A 17,881-nucleotide genomic window follows, 5' to 3' on the forward strand; every position below is an offset into this window, starting at 1 on the left:
TCATTTATTTTACTGATGCTTAACCCCACTGATTTACTCAGTTATTTATCCCATCTGCTTCACTAAAAATGTAGTGTTTGCTGGCTTTAGCATTTCTTAACATAAGACTTACTAGCAGGGAATTTACAGTATTGAGTTAATAAAATATTCTCTCCAATGCAAACATCACATTCTCTGAAGCAGCTAAATCATCAGTGAATCTAAAAGCTGCTGTGATTATAGGATTCCTTTCCCCAGGAATCATGTATGATTATACCAGTATATGTTTTGTACCCATGTTAAGATTGGGTAAGAAAATTCGTTTTTTAGAAGCTTAATAAGCAAAAGATATGTAAATGACACACTAAAAGGAGCAAACTTCTTATTAATAGTGCCCTCTACTGGTAGCTCAAGAGGTTCTGATTTACTTACTTTAGGATACTGGATTTAAGTATAGTCTCCAACCACCCGCACAAATCCCCTGAAAAGCTTGTTAAGAATACAACTTCCATCTTTTACAAAATATCTACAGATATTGTGATTTCCATAATTCTGGGGTAGTATCTATAACTCTGCACTTTTAACAAGTTCCCTTGCTCCATGTTAGAATCACCTGGGGAATGTAAAAATGCTTATCCTCAGGTTTCACTGTAGAACTAGGGTCAATACTCTTTCCATGTAGACAGAGTGTTCTTAGGTCAGTACTACCTCAATCTGTTCTTTCGTAAACTTATGCCTAGATCCGCTGGGTACTCATAACTGCAAACCTACTTCCCCCTCCCTATTGGATACTATATTAGTTTATAAAACTTGCTGGAAGACTCTCAGCAAGTCTGAAAAAGCTGATATGCCTAAAAGAAATGGAAGGTAATAAATTAAAAAAGATATTAAATAAAACTTTAAAATTAATTCATATTTACCTCTGAATTCCTTCAAGAATATTCTTCACAGCTGCCATTAACTTTTGAAGATATATAAATGCTTCTTCAAATGATGGTATTTTTGAGGAAGTCAGAGCTGAATTTGGGCCCAATCTTTGAAACACATCTGTGCTGAAATAGAGAAAAAGAAAAGATACTCATATGTACACCTGCATGTTTACAAGAATCCAAGTATTTCCATTTCTAATGCATAAAATATTTATAACTCATCTCTCATAATGCTGCTCTATATAAACTGTTTTCTTCTAGGAGTTTTATAATTCTAGTTCTTATATTTAGGTCATCTACCCATTTTGAGTTAATTTCTTTATGTAGTATAAGGTCCAACTTCATTCTTTTGCATGTAGCTATTGAGTTGTCCCAGCACTATTATTAAAGATACCATTCTTTTCTTATTGAATGGCTTTGGCATCCTGATTGAAATCAACCAACCATAGATGTATGCATTTACTTCTGTACTTTCAAGTCTATTCTATTAACTTATGTGTCTAATTTAAGCCAGTCGCACACTGTTTTGAATACTGTAGTTTTGTAGTAAGTTTTGAAATCAGGAAGTATGAGTCCTCCAAATTTCTTGTTAAAACTTCCATTCCATGAACATTGGATTTTTCCATTTACACAGATCTTCTTTAATGTCTTTCAAAAAATGTTTTGTAGTTTTCAGTGTAAAAATTCTGCACCTTCTTGGTTAAATTTATTCCTAAGTATTTTATTCTTCTTGATGATAATGTAAGTAGAATTGTTTCTTTATTTCCTTTTTGGATTGTTCACTGCTAGTGTATAGAAATACAACTGGTTTTGTGTATTTGTTACTTTAAAAATCAAAACCATAAACTTATTTAGGACACATCTTTTAAAAATTTTTATACATTTAAAGCCTAGACATCATATAAAATATGAAAAATTCAGTAAAAGGAAGGAAATATGTAGTACGCATAGTCCACCAACTAGAGATAAGCATTATTAATATCCATGAGATCTTCATCACTAATAGTACCTAATACTTACCCAAATTCCTCATAAACAGAAAAGATGCAAAAACCTGAGCTGGTGTGCTATAAGTTCATAACTGATTACTGAATCACGAGAGCACAGGGCAAGGAGATGCAGGTACCAAGTGCGTAGGTACTCTAGTTGTTTCGGAAGAATGACTGTGCATGGGGTCTACCGGAACTTCAAATGAGCACCTCTACATGAAAGCGTCGAGCATAAATATGCTGAAAAACTCTCCAGTGACTCAGGTACACAATCAGGCCTGAGAATCAATGAAGTAGACTCTAATAACTACACTGATAAAGCAAGATAAGCACTTTTCACTTATATTATCCAGAAATTACCCAGAACTCTTGAGGTAATTCTGATGTACACCCCTATTTAAGCATCACTGTTTTTAAGGTACCAATTTGACAAAAGACCCTCAATAAGATAATCTAGTTAATTAAACTCACAATTCAGACTCTAACTGTTTAATGAATATCGGTAATGATGGCCAACCCTAAAATTCAACACTTCTTAGAAATTTAGTACCTGTTCTCATATATTGTAATCCAAACACTCTCTAAGATAGACCAGATTTCTTGATGCCTGTTGGGTGGGGAAAGACGAGCACCCGAGAAAATGGTGATTTCTTGGCTGTCAGACTTCATTGGAGAAGTATCTTCTTGCTTGTTACCCGCTGTATTTTCTGAAGGATTTTGATTACGTTTTACCTTGACCTAGAGAAATAAGTATTACATAAAATGCAGCTAGTCCTTCATTAGTGAGAGAAAAAGAAGGCCAATTGTGCTTCCAAATGTTCTAGCTTTCTGGAAAGTGCTGCCTATTCTCTGTCTTTTGATTCCATACAGAATAATCCCAGAAAAGTATCAGAACAAAAACAAAAAAATTCCCTTTTTCATTTATATCAAACAATATTTCCAACCTTTCTTAGCTAGCATGCTAGTATCAATTTAATACTGTTTGAACTCTTCTGCACATATGGTATTGAAATAGAGAAAGGAGCCAAAACCGGTTTGGCTCAGTGGATAGAGCGTCGGCCTGCGGACTGAAGGGTCCCAGGTCCGATTCCGGTCATGGGCATGTACCTGGGTTGCGAGCACATCCCCAGTAGGAGATGTGCAGGAGGCAGCTGATCGATGTTTCTCTCTCATCGATGTTTCTGACTATCTCTCTCCCTTCCTCTCTGTAAAAAATCAATAATATATATATATATATATATATATATAAAAGAAATAGAGAAAGGACACCTAGAATGCAATGATAAATTGGTATATGCAAGCCTCCAAGTTCCTAATAATACATTAAGAAGAATGAGATTCAAAGTGCTATAAAAAAAAATCCGGATAGAATATAAGCCTTATCCTATGGGCAATTGTGAACCACTGAAGGCTTCTCAAGAAATGATATATTCAGAATAGCACTCTAAGACAAACTGGAACAGAAGAAAGTGGAGGCAAGAAACTGATTAGGCCCTGGCCAGTGTGGCTAGTTGGATGGGAATCATCTGGAGCACCAAGAGCTTGCTGGTTCAATTCTAGGTCAGGGCCTGGGTTGTGGGCTTAATCCCCGTTGATGGTGTGCAAGAGGCAGCCTATCGATGTGATGCTCTCACATAGATGTTTCTTTCTTGTCCCTTCCTCTCTCTCTAAAAAGCAATAAAGTATTCTTTAAAAAAGAAAGAATACAAGAAACTAGTTGGAAGGCTACTGAAATAATCCAGGAAAGGAATGCTGAGAACTTGAATTAGATAGGAAAATGCAGAATAAAAAGGAAAAAAGAGTATACAAGAAATATTTTTAAAAACTTGCCAAAGACTACATTCAAGAATTCTAAGATTTTTTTTAACCTAGATGCCCAGAAAAATAATGGTACAAATAAGAGAAATTTAGGATGTCTATAAAGTCTAGACATGTGTTTTAAATAGTTCGAACCTCTTTGAGCACAAGTCAATATTTTTAAATACTCAGTGTGCAACATATAATGGGCATACCATTATCTGATAAATGACAATAAATTTTAACACCACGCTTTCATGGTACTTCTCATCTCTACATTTCCATTGATGGAAGGACCTTGACTTGATATTCATTATTATTTTTATCTCAATCAATCCTAAGTTTTGACTCTCAATAAACTTAAATCACAAACTGCAAAGCCCGTGGGTATCTTGAACTTTCCATGTTGTTCACTATATTTGTTTCACTGAAGATGTGGTTCAGGGCTCAGTTCTGTGATGAAAAAGAATAACATATATTTCCCTACACAATTCAAGTACAATACTCAAGCTGCAACCCACTAACTTTCCAGATCTATTCTTTCCTATTGTTAATTCTAAAAGCCATAAACAAAGACAACTACCTATGTTTTGGTTATCTTAAACCAAAAGATCATTTTGCCCCTTAAGTTGATTCCTTTTTCCAGAATTATCACATATTTCCTATTAGTTCATTTAAAAGATGCTCTTGTCGGCCTGCGGACTGAAGGGTCCCGGGTTCAATGCTGGTCAAGGGCACATGCCTGGGTTGCAGGCTTGATCCCAGCAACTGATCAATGATTCTCTCTCATCACTGGTGTTTCTATCTCTCTCCTTCTCCCTTCCTCTCTGAAATCAATAAAAATATATTTTAAAAGATGCTTCTTTTACTCCATGAGATACTCTCTTAAGCAAGTTAGTTCTTCCCTCACCAACTATGACTAAGTTTAGTATCATCTAATCTTTTCTTTACTTCATAGTTACTGGGACCTATGTGACTGTGAAAAATCACTGGGAAAAATCTGGCCAATTCAATAACTCAACAGAAAAAAGAGAATCAATAATTTTAGCTAGTAATTGTGGTTCTGAGTTCTTTGAGATACTTCTGGACTATAAAACTCCCAGAATTTTCCAGATTTAAAATTAGAAGACTGTAGAAATAGATTATTACCAAGGACAAAACTTACACAGTCAATTTAAAAGGGGTAAAACACACCAGGGCTAGGGTGACAGCATAAGAATAATGTGAAAAGCCGAAACTGGTTTGGCTCAGTGGATAGAGTGTCGGCCTGCGGGCTGAAAGGTCCCAGGTTTGATTCCGGTCAAGGGCATGTACCTTGGTTGCAGGCACATCCCTAGTAGGAGATGTGCAGGAGGCAGCTGATCGATGTTTCTCTCTCATCAATGTTTCTAACTCTCTCTCTTTCTCCCTTCCTCTCTGTAAAAAATCAATAAAATATATTTAAAAAAAAAAAAGAATAATGTGAAAATACTTGTTAGAAATTTGATAGGTGAATGGGTGAAATCTGAATAAGATAAACAGGTGAGATAATTATATTACTTCAATATTAATTTCCTGATTAATTATACTAGTTACATAAGGTATGCTTATTCTTTAGAATATACATATGTATATATGTATATATATGTGTGTGTGTATATATATATAAGTATTTAGGAGTAAAGGGGATTCACATCTTCAATGTACTTTCAAAGAGTCCAGAAAAAAAATGTGAAAGATAAGGTAGTAAGAACACATGGAAAACAATAAAGCAAATGTGATAAAATGTTAGCATTGAAGAATCTGGGTAAAAGATATAAATGGGAATTCTATGTACTACTCTTGCAATTTTTTGTGTAAATTTGAAATTATTTCAGAATAAAAAGTAAAACAAGAACAACATTTTGAACACCACTCCCAGAAATTTGAGTCAGTAAGATTTGAGAGAGGCTTGGCACCTGCATGTTTTAAAAAAAAATCCAAAGTATTCTGATGCATGTTGTGGTCCATGGTCTACAGCACTGGGAAATGAGTATTCAAACAACAGTGCATAGCTTTCTTCTATCCAGTAAATAAAATAATTAAAATCCCCAACAACTGCTATGATACTACTTCCATATAACAATGTGTTTTATAACGTGTAATAAGAACTGTTTACTCAACATTCAATTCACTTACTATTTTTAAAAAAAAAATTTTATTGATTTTTTACAGAGAGGAAGGGAGAGGGATAGAGAGTTAGAAACATCGATGAGAGAGAAACATCGATCAGCTGCCTCCTGCACACTCCCCACTGGGGATGCACCCGCAACTAAGGTACATGCCCTTGACCGGAATTGAACCTGGGACCCTTGAGTCCGCAGGCTGACCCTCTATCTGCTGAGCCAAACCGGTCAGGGCTTCACTTACTATTTTACTTAATGCCTTCAGTATGTTAGAATAAATGAAAATTAAAATAGCCTTTACCTACTGTTGTCTGCTAAATACATTAAAATGTATGTGATTAGCTACTCTAAACGGCATTCCAAAGGCGTCTTACCTCTGTAAATGTTTGGAGAAGTTTGTTTACTTGAGCAAAGGCCTGTGGAAGAACACCATCATAATCTGACCTTGTACTGAAAGCATGTAATAGGCTTTGAGAATCCTGGAGTAGGAATTTCACTGTTGTAAAATCTACTGCACTGTTAGCTGGGAAAAGAAAATTAAGAATAAATAAATATGTAAGAATGACTATACAAGTCAAAAAATGTTTTTGGAAAACCAACCTAATATTAATTATGAGATTTAAGAAGAGTACACATTTACATCTACAAGTCATTCCTAATTTATCTCTCTGGTGTAAAAAGCAGCAATTAAACAGACTTAGTTACAAAGTTCTTGGAGCTGATTCTGCTATTCTGCATTTAGATTCTAGGAGTTCCCACAACATGGTCAATTTCAGAAAAGAGAGCCAGTCATCACACAAATAAGTTAAACTACAGAGTTTTCAAAACTGAGACTGTTTCACATACAAATTACTATGGAGGCATCAGAAGAGTCCCACTCTGGTAGCAAGCACATAAGTTATATGTGGTACCTCTCATAATCAACTCAGTTATTATATAGTGATTTACCTTCAAATTCCATTACATAAAATGTAATACTAGATTTACTGAAAATAACCTGCTTTCTCTCTGTGTATGACATTTAGCAAAACATAAATAATTTTGGTAACAGTACGCTTGGGGCAAGAGAAGCTAGCAATTTTTTCCCCCCTGTAAATTAGCAAAGTGAGTTCATCTAATAGTACCAGTAATTTAAAGATATAACTTTCTCTCAAGGAATTAAAATTACATTAAAATCTCAAACCAATTAGAAGAGATGGTGGAAATAATTTCAAAGATTTAAAAAGTTATGAATAATGAGATTAAGTAACTTTCTGATGTCACCAAAACTCAAAATAAAAAGAATTTTTCCATTATTAAGATAAAATGCTACTAACGATTTTTCTTTTCAAATTATTTTCTTTAATTCTTTATTGTTTAAAGTATTGCGTGTCTCCTTTTTACCCCATTGATCTCTCCCCAGCTGTTCCCACCCCTCATACTAACAATTTTCCAAGGCATTCAAAATAACCATTTTATAATGTGTTTTATTTAATGTTCAGTTTCAGCGACTGTTATATTCAGAAACACCAGCACTGGCACTATGAGTTAAAAAAATAAAGAATTCCCCTGTATCATTTATAGAGCAAGTGTTTGTTTGTGAAATACTGAAAGGTCAAAAGAAAATTAAAGATAAATTTTAATAATTACAGAATATTCAGAAATTCTAATCTAATGTGATGGTAACAGCCAAGCTTCTAGCTTTCCTTTTACCAAACAAATAGTATATTTCCTTACAAAACACTTTCAATTATTTTTAAAGTCAATGACTAGTTTAAATTCCTGTGGGAAAAGAGAGATGGGAGAAATGCTACACACAGGACAGAATGGAGATTCCATGAACCTAGGAAGCTCCTGAGGAGGAGAAACTGGGCACAACTTTTTCTAAGGGTCCTTCTCCACTCTAGTCTATGTTCATTAGGGCTTATATCCTTGAATTAATCACTTTATTTCTGTCTTAAAAAATTCTTTATGAAGATTTTGAGCAAAAGAGAAATAACAGTGATAAAGTCAGTACTTAGACACAACATAAAAAAAAATCTATGTGATTGAAATAGTTTAATGCTTATGTAAGAACAATAATTATTTAAGACAAAGTTAATATGGATAATAAGTCAGAAAAAGCTACTAGTCATTTTCCACACAATTTTCTATGCATTGATCTAAGAATTCCTGTTTGGTATACTGAAGTTAAATATATATGTACTAGAGGTCCAGTTCACGAAATTCGTGCACAGGAGTGTGTATCTGTCAGCCCAGCCGGCACCCTCTCCAATCTGGGACCCCTCGAGGAATGTCCGACTGACCATTTAGGCCACTGGGATCGGGCCTAAATGGGCAGTCGGACATCCCTTTCACAATCCAGGACTCCCAAATGCTCGCCTGCCTGCCTGATTGCCCCTAACCACTTCTGCCTTCGAGCCTAATCACCCCCTAACCACTCCCCTGCCAGCCTGATTGATGCCTAACTGCTCCCCTGCCGGCCCAGTCCCACCAACTGCCCTCCCCTGCTGGCCCGATTGCCCCTAACAGCCCTCCCCTGCCGGCCTGGTCACCCCTAACTGCCCTCCCCTGCAGGCCTGGTTGCCCCTAACTGCCCTCCCCTGCTAGCCATCTTGTGGTGGCCATCTTGTGTCCACATGGGGGCAGCTATCTTTGACCACATGGGGGCGGCCATCTTGTGTTGGAGTGATGGTCAATTTGCATATTACTCTTTTATTAGATGGGAATATTCAATAGTGAGGACACTATTAAAGATGGTAAACAAAATCTGCTATTCTCTTACTCAAAATTATCTTAGAGCAGAAGGTACTTTTACCATTCTATTTAATACGAGAAGCCCAGTGCATGAAAATTCATGCACTTGGGGGGATGGTCCCTCAGCCCAGCCTGCGCCCTCTCCCAGTCTAGGACCCCTCGGGGGATGTCCACCTGCTGGCTTAGGCCCGCTCCCCGGGGGGATCAGGCCTAAGCTGGCAGTCAGACATCCCTCTGGCAGCCCGGGAGCCATTGGGCGATGTCCAACTGTGGCTTAAGCTTGTGGCTGAGTGGAGCTCCCCTTGTGGGAGTGCACTGACCACCAGGGGCAGCTCCTGCGTTGAGCATCTGCCCCCTGGTGATCAGTGCGCATCATAGTGACCAGTCATTCTACTGTTAGGGTCAATTTGCATATTATCCTTTTATTATATAGGATTCTTCACAAGTCAGTAAACATTAGGCAGCAGATTCTTCTAGAGCAGTGGTTCTCAACCTCTGGCCCTTTAAATACAGTTCCTCATGTTGTGACCCAACCATAAAATTATTTTTGTTGCTACTTCATAACTGTAATGTTGCTACTGTTATGAATTGTAATGTAAATATCTGATATGCAGGATGGTCTTAGGCGACCCCTGTGAAAGGGTCGTTCGACCGCCAAAGGGGTCAGAACCCACAGGTTGAGAACCGCTGTTCTAGAGCAAGGATCAATAAATAATGCACTTAAGAATTCTAAAAATGATGTTTTAGCAAAAGAAAACAGTTACCGCCGAAACCGGTTTGGCTCAGTGGATAGAGCGTCGGCCTGCGGACCGAAAGGTCCCAGGTTCAATTCCGGTCAGGGGCATGTACATGGGTTGCGGGCACATCCCCAGTAGGAGATGTGCAAGAGGCAGCTGGTCGATGTTTCTCTCTCATCGATGTTTCTGACTCTCTATCTGTCTCCCTTCCTCTCTATAAAAAAATCAATAAAATATATTAAAAAAAAAAAGAAACAGTTACCATGTCTTCACTTCTTTCCCTATTGCCAATGAGAGCTGCTGTCTACTACCTCTAAGCTGCATGCAAGAGCCAAACACTGCCCACCCCTGGAAAAAACAGACAAATGGAGGCTAGTAACTCAATACCCCATATTTCTGAAACTAAATCTTGTTCAAGATCACACCTGGCTTATGGACTCTCTCTTTTGATAGAACCAACTAAATTATGCCACTAGTAAAAGATATAAAAAAACATTTTGCTATATATATCTCGTAAAACTGCTTTGAAGTCATGTCCAGCAAATTGTGCCATGTCCCTTATATAATAACTAGAGGGCCAGTGCACAAAAATTTGTGCACTCGGGGGGGGGGGGGGGGAGAGGGAGTTTCTCAGCCTGGCCAGTGCCCTCTCACAGTCTGGGACCCCTCGGGAGATAACGACCTGCTGGCTTAGGCCCGCTCCCGGGTGGCAGAGGGCAGGCCCAATCCCTAGGTGCAGCCCTTGGTCAGGCTCAGAGCAGGGCTGATTGGGGAGTTGGGGCGCCGCCCCCTGTCATGCACAGAACAGGGCGGATCGGGAGATTACGATGCCACCCCTAGTCACGCTCAGGGTAGGGCCGATTGGGGGGTTTGGGCACCACCCCGTCACACTCAAGGCAGGGTTGATAGGGAGGTTGTGGCGCCACCCCCTGTCACTCAGAGCAGGGCCGATCAGGGGGTTGGGGCGCTGCCCCCTATCACGCACAGAGCAGGGCCCATCAGGGGGGTTGGGGCTCTGTACCCTGTCACACACAGAGCAGGGCCGATCAGGGGGTTGAGGAGCTCCAACCTGTCACACACAGAGCAGGGCTGATCAGGGGGTTGAGGAGCTCCCCCCTGTTATGCACAGAGCAGGGCCTATCAGGAGGTTGGGGAGCTCCCCCCTGTCACGCACAGAGCAGGGCCCATCAGGGGGTTTGGGAGCTCCCCCCTGTCACGCACAGAGCAGAGCCGATAGGGGAGTTGGGGCACCACCCCCTGTCACACACAGAGTAGGGAGGATCAGGGGTTTGGGGCGCCGCCACTGTCACACTCAGGGCAGGGCCGATGGGGGGTGGGGGGGTTAGGGCGCCGTACCCTGTCACACACAGAGCCGCAGGGCCATCGGGGGTTGGGGAGCTCCCCCGTCACACACAGAGCAGGGCCGATCAGGGGGTTGGGGTGCCGCACCCTGTCACACACAGAGCCGCAGGGCAATCAGGGCGTTGGGGAGCTCCCCCCTGTCAGGCACAAAGCAGGGTTGATCAGGGGGTTGAGGAGGCCCCCGTCACGAACAGAGCATGGCGGATAGGGAGGTTGTGGCCCCGCCCCCTGTCACACACAGAGCCGCAGGGTGATCAGGGGGTTTGGTCGCTGCCCCCTGTCATGCTGATCCCGGTGCTGGGAGGCCTCACTGCTCCACTGATCCCGGTGCTGGGAGGCATATTACCCTTTTACTATATAGAATAGAGGCCTGGTGCACGGGTGGGGGCCAGCTGGTTTGCCCTGAAGGGTGTCCTGGATCAGGGTGGGGGTCCCGCTTGGGTGCCTGGCCAGCCTGGGTGAGGGGATGATGGCTATTTGCATCTGGTCACACCCCCTTCAGGGTGGGGGTCCCACTTGGGTGCCTGGCCAGCCTGGGTGAGGGGATGATGCCTGTTTGCATCTGGTCACACCCCCTTTAGGGTGGGGGTCCCCACTGGGGTGCTTGGCCAGCCTGGTGAGGGGCTGAGGGCCATTTTCAAGCTGGCGGGTGACTGAAGCTCCCAACCTGTCCTTTTTTCCTTTTTTTTTTTAATTCTGGGCCAGCTTTAGCTCTGAGGCTCGGCTCCAGCTATGAGACCTCCACTGCTGAAAGCAGGTTTCTGGCCTTTGTTTACCCTTCTGTATTTGAAACAATGTTGCGATCCTGCTGGCTGAAGCCCCAGGTTTTGTTTAGCTTCTATATTTGTTACAATGTTGCTTAGAGTGCAGCTGAGAGGCCAGCAAGGCAGGCAGGGAAGCTTGGCTTCCTCTGTCACTGAAGCAAGCAAGCCTCCCTGTTCGCGTCAGCTGCCTGGCTGCCGGCCGCCATCTTGGCTGGCAGTTAATTTGCATATTGCCCTGATTAGCCAATGGGAAGGGTAGCGGTCGTATGCTAATTACCATGTTTCTCTTTTATTAGATAGGATACCCCTAATAAATAACTTTTATAGTTAAACACAATGCCTGAAAAGTGTCTTTCTTTAAAAATGGTAACTGTGAAAAATAGGTATTCATGCAAAATCTACCTTGTATAAGCTATAAGGAGCTGATAGGCACTTCAAATCCCCTGGGTTTTTACTTTGCTTTTTAAAGGTATAACACAACAAATCTAGCTGTTTGACTTTGGACAAATCATTTACCCTCTCAGGACTAGTTTCCTTGACCACAAAACATGGGCTTTAATAGCATCAGATCAGTGCTTTTCACATCTTTTTCTTCTTATCGGAGAAACATTTTTTTAATATCCTACATGACATCTCCATATATAAACAGATAAAAGAAAGCTGCTTCACTAAAGCTGGGGTTGAAGGCCAAAGCCTCACCACTTGCCATACTCCCATCAACCTCTCCACCTTTAATTGGGAAAGCAATTTGTGGCAGCTCCATGCATCCAGCTGCCACAAATTCCCTTTAGATATGAGAAGTATAAGCAATTAATAGACGAAATTTTTATTAACTCATCTTCACATTCCACAGACTATATCTGCTAGTCCCACTTTAACACTGCTGAAAACAAAATAAAAGATTCATACCTTTACAGAGACTATCATATAAGCTCTCAACCGTTAAAAGCAAGTTATTTTCCATAATTAATCCAAAGACAGCCAGCCAATGTTTTTTAAAGCATTGTATTAAATGCATTAGAGTCCACGGTGGTTTCAAGTACAGCATCTAAAAAGTATTTAGAAAAAATCAGCATATACTGATTTATTTATTATTCCTATTATTTAAAAAAGTACAGTTTACCCTTGAACAACACAGGTTAGAACTGTGCAGGTCCAGTTTATGCGCAGTTTTTTCAATAAATACGTACAGTACTGTAAATGTATTTTCTCTTCTTCATGATTTTCTTAATATTTTCTTTTCTTCAACTTACTTTATTGCAAGAATACAGTATATAATACATGTGACATACAAATTACTTGTTAGTTGACTGTTTATGTTCTCAGTAAGGCTTCTGGTCAACAGTAGGCTATTAGTAGTTAAGTTTTTAGGGAGTCAAAAGTTACATGTGGATTTTCAACTGCATGAGTGGTCATAACTTCAAAACCCCAAGTTGTTCAAGGGTCAACTGTACCTATTCAGGAATACCAATATATATTTCTGAGAAAAATATAATTAGTTGAATTCCTTTTAAAATAAAAGATGTGTTATTCAAAGCCAAGCATCATCTTAAAATGATTCCATTACAAATTCCTTTGTAAAACTGATATCAATATTAATCCTTATAGTTTCAGAAACTACGTGTGCAAAAAGAAAACAGTTTTAATGAGAAGCATAATTTTAATTACCAAAGGTCAACAATCTACTTTTTAAAATGGTCATTTCTGAGGAATCCAATCTAATTAGTTTCATGTAACTGGTGAAAAAATTCTTATAGGAAAAAGTTGTCAATTATAATTGACACCTGCTATACTCTGACAAAGATGTTTATAAAGAAGACTGATCATTTAGTATTACAAAATGTCAGCATGTCCTTCATATAAAATTACTGTCTTAGATTCTATTATGAAATATCCACTTTAAGTAAACCGTTCTAGAATATTATCATTCTTCTGAATTTTGATAATATAATCAAGAGCAAACACGTTATAAGCAAATACTAGTATTAGTATCTCACTGAATATCTGGGATAGACACAATCTACAATTGATGGGGACTAATGTTTCTCCTAGCTATAAATGTGAACAGCAAACAAGCATTAAACTAAAAAAGCCATCATTGCCAAATGTGGTGTTTTACTGATTGGAGAAAAGATGTAAATCTAAAGAAAATTCAAAATATTCTTGCTAATATGATCAAATTTATACCGATTCTCATATTTATGTGACATAAGCCAAAATATACCTTTCTTTTTCTGAATACATCTTACTTAGGGGAATTCCCTATACAAGACATTTTGACTCAAACTAACATGAGAGAAGTTTTTCTGAATACAATTGAAGTTCTATGGGGGCAAAGCGTCTGACACAGTAGATGCACAATAAATATTTGTTCACTAAAAAAATGACTAATATAATATACTAGTAGTCCCAATCCTTTGGAAATGTCTGTCATTTAATTTTCAAAATGTTATTTCAAAAACTTCAAGAGCCCTAACTGGTTTGGCTCAGTGGATAGAGCGTCGGCCTGCGGACTGAAGGGTCCCAGGTTCTATTCTGGTCAAGGGCATGTACCTTGGTTGCGGGCACATCCCCAGTAGGAGGTGTGCAGGAGGCAGCTGATCAATGTTTCTCTCTCATCAATGTTTCTAACTCTTTATCCCTCTCCTTCCTCTCTGAAAAGTCAATAAAATATGTATTAAAAAACAACTTCAAGAAAAAATATAAAGTGATATACATTATTACTATAAAGCTTACCAAGAACTATTTCTTAAAATAAGGTAACTAATCTACCAACAAAAAAAGAACTTTTCAACTAATAGAGTAGAAATAATTACCTCCATCCAGAGGTTTCCAAAAGCAATTTTCATTTCTGTTTCTAATATTGAAGATAAGGCTGTTCCAAGAGATTTTTCAAGATCAGCTACTATGCCTTCAAGCAGAATGAGCAGTCCAGAATTTACAGATTCTTCCTCATTACTCTTTCCCAAAGGTGTTTGCTCTTTAAAACAATTATAAGCTTTTTTTTTAGGACACTAACAGTAAATATTTTACATATGTAGTTAGTATTTGGCCATAATAATAAGCATTTTATGTATATAATTAGTATTTTAATTACCTATAAAACTAATAGTTTTTTAAAAATATTTTTTTATTGATTTCAGAGAGGAAGGGAGAGAGAGAGAGAAATATCAATGATGAGCCCTGGCCGGTTTGACTCAGTGGATAGAACGTTGGCCTGCGGACCAAACGGTCCTGGGTTTGATTCCAGTCAAGGACATGTACTTCAGTAGCAGGCTTCTTCCAACCTGGGCCCTGGTTGGGGCTCGTGAAGGAGGCAAGCAATCCATGTATTTCTCTCACATTGATATTTCTCTCTGTATTTCCCTCTCTCTAAAAATCAGTGGAAAAATATACTCAGGTGAGAATTAAAAATAAATAAATATCAATGATGAGAGAGAATCATTGATCTGCTGCCTCCTGAACACCTTCTACTAGCATTGAGCCTGCAACCGGGGCAAGACAGGAATCTAACCATGACCTCCTGGTTCATAGGTTGACGCTCAACCACTGAGCTACAAGGGTCGGAACCAATACTTTACTTTAAAATCAGTATTTAGAAACATATCTCTAGTATAGTTGTTTTTGATTCAACATAAACCATGTTATATTAGCAAATGCTTTATCTTTTTGACAAAAGGCAACTAAATAGTGTTAATGAAATAAAAATTAAGGAAATGTGTGTGGCCAGGGCCAGTGTGGTTCAGTTGTTTGGAGCATCATCCATACAGTGTCACAGGTTCGATTCCCAGTAGGGGTACATACCTAAGTTTTGGGTTTGATCCCTGGCCCCAGCTGGGGTGCATTCGGAAGGCAATTGGTCAATGTTTCTCTCTCTCTTTCTCTCTCTCTCCCTCCCTCTCTTCCCTTCTTTCTAAAAATCAATGAAAATGTCCTCAGGTGAGGATTAAACAAAAGAAAAGAAATGTGTGTGATATTTTAACTATAATTTTGATTTTAATATTTTCAAAAAGAAAAATAATGAGAATGCTTTGATTCTATATACAATAGAAAATTAAGAAGTATGGATCAAAATGTGTTTTCTTCCAAAAAATAGTATATCCTTCCAATTGAAGCTCACGTCAATAAACTGTTTTGAAAGGACCAAAATCTCTGATTTAACTACCTTTATGCCCAACCCTTTTAAAATGAGTTTTATTATTTTAATTTATATCATTTAATTGATACCCAAAAACAACTATAATTTATTGTAAAATTCAAAATATTAACTGGCTTATCTCTACAAACACAAACTAAGTATTTAAAATAACAGTAACATAATGGGCAAAATAAAAGCATGGTACCCCAAAAAAACTATAAACTAACATGTCCTGTTATTCCTTCTAAATGCTATTTTGAATATTATGACTAAAGAAATTTTACTATCAGAAAGGTCAAACAAGTAGCAAATGTATATATGAATTTTTGTACCATGTTATATAAAAGTATAGACAATATTAGATATTTCAATAATTATTTTCCCTACAGAAGGAAAAGTAGTATGTGTTTTTAAATTATGTCAGACTTAATATATAATGCTCCATCACATATCACACTATATTATAAAAGAGATTATTCTGGGGAAAAAGAGATTATTTTGGTCAGGGGGAAAAAAAGCCTTTAGCTTTCTTAACTATTAATTTAAAAAGAACTAGTACTAGAGCCAAGTTTTTCTATTATTGAGCTTTTACAGTAATAATAGTTTATGAATATGAAGCTAATTTTATAAAGGAACTAAAGCCCAGCCGGCGTGGCTCAGTGGTTGAGCATCAACCTATGAACCAGGAGGTCAAAGTTCGATTCCCAGTAAGGCCACATGCCTCGGTTGTGGGCTCTATCCCCAATGAGGGTCATGCAAGAGGCAGCTGATCCATGATTCTCTCTCATCATTGATGTCTCTCTCTCTCTCTCTCTCTCTCCCTTCCTCTCTGAAATCAATAAAAATATATTTTTTAAAAATAAATAAATAAAACTAAATATTTCTACTTCAAATGAGTATGTCCCAAAGCCATTATTAATTTAAAAAGTATACTCTGCAAGTTACAAAATAGTATGCACAAAATAATTATAAATATGTAAACTGTGTGTGAACAATAAACATTCAAGTTAATTTGTAAAAGTATATATAGAAGGCAATACTGTTATGTTTTCTTTTGTATTACCATTACAATTTTCATTCATCTCTAACATCTATGTGAGCAAATATTCCAATATTATTTCCAATGTACAAGATAAAATTTTTCTATGTAATTACAACTGTTATCAATAATCTTAGTATATAAAATAAGATACATTTCTAGTTATTCATAATAATATTACCTGTTTTCAATTGTTGCTTAGATACACATGGCTGATGACATGTAACTGTGTTCAGAGACAAATTTAAGAACTCTGTACTCAATTCTTCTTTACTGAGTGACTTCACACCACTTATTAGGCCTTTGTTTCTTAAATTTCTATCATCCCTAAGGTTGGTTAAAGAGAAAAAAATATTTTATTTTTTACTTTTTTATAAGATAAATCACTCACCTGGCAACTCAAAATACATAGGGTTAAATCAGAGGTTTGTAATTCTCAGCATATATATTAACAAGCGACCAATTTTTTTTAAGTAAAGAAAATAAAAGAATTAACACACAATGGAATAACATCATATGAGCTTTAGAGAATAATTATTATGTATTGAGTGCTCAAATTTAGCTAATCTAAATTCAAAATAATTCGCATATTAATAATTCTATTTCAGCCTTCAACAAACTCTGAGATGAAATGTTATAGATTTAAAAAAAAACAAATAATTTAAAACCTAGAGATAGAAATCTGTGATGTTTCCTTTAACACCAAAAGAGAGCTAAAGAGAGCTAAAATAATAATTGACCAAGTCCCATTACAAGAAAAATCTTAGAGCCATTCATTTCCATAATCACTCCATTTCAGAGAATTTAGGCATGATCATGAAACTGTAAAAACTCCGTTTTGCAGTGATTAAAATTCAGACTAAAACAGGAAATTAAAACTGTTCTTCTCAGTTCTTTCAGAGCCTTTTCGCTCTCTTCTGTTTTTGAATTTTTAAAGTTTATTTGAGCTAAACAGAGTATATGCCTGGAAGCAAGACCTCAACAGACTGCAATAAATGCTTCCCAGAGCCTTTAAAATACATGATGAATGCAATCTTGGTTAGCATTATCGTAGTTCCATAACTCAGAGCTAAGTTATGAAAATATTAGTTGAGAATAGAAGAAAGCGAGGAAGAAGAGAGAAAGGAAAAAAACCTCTGAGATCACACTGTATACTAGGCACTAAGGCCTTCATATATATTATGTGATTAAATACAATAACCTCACGAGGCAGGTCTTCTTCTCTCTCTGTTTTACACAGAGGAAACTAAGTTAAGCAACCTTTCAA

The 17,881-nt window shown here is 37.8% G+C and overlaps 1 protein-coding gene across 5 annotated transcripts in view; it reads right to left on the bottom strand.

Moving 5' to 3' along the window:
* SWT1 (SWT1 RNA endoribonuclease homolog) overlaps positions 1-17,881 on the bottom strand; it is a 70,985-nt gene that overhangs the window by 31,363 nt on the left and 21,741 nt on the right. For 4 of the 5 annotated variants that reach the window (XR_009449953.1, XM_059675583.1, XM_059675581.1 and 1 more), the window contains 6 exons: positions 16,796-16,941; positions 14,254-14,417; positions 12,347-12,485; positions 6,213-6,361; positions 2,448-2,635; positions 900-1,031 (listed from right to left, as the gene is read on the bottom strand). Coding sequence is in view for 3 of the 5 variants with exons in the window: in XM_059675583.1 (XP_059531566.1) it covers positions 900-1,031; positions 2,448-2,635; positions 6,213-6,361; positions 12,347-12,485; positions 14,254-14,417; positions 16,796-16,941 (918 nt within the window). In the remaining 2 variants the exon portion in view is untranslated. The remainder of the gene's footprint in view (positions 1-899; positions 1,032-2,447; positions 2,636-6,212; positions 6,362-12,346; positions 12,486-14,253; positions 14,418-16,795; positions 16,942-17,881) is intronic. The other variant, XR_009449954.1, reaches the window with a different exon arrangement.

The sequence above is a fragment of the Myotis daubentonii genome, chromosome 18, assembly GCF_963259705.1.
Source record: "Myotis daubentonii chromosome 18, mMyoDau2.1, whole genome shotgun sequence".
Taxonomy (NCBI): domain Eukaryota; kingdom Metazoa; phylum Chordata; class Mammalia; order Chiroptera; family Vespertilionidae; genus Myotis; species Myotis daubentonii.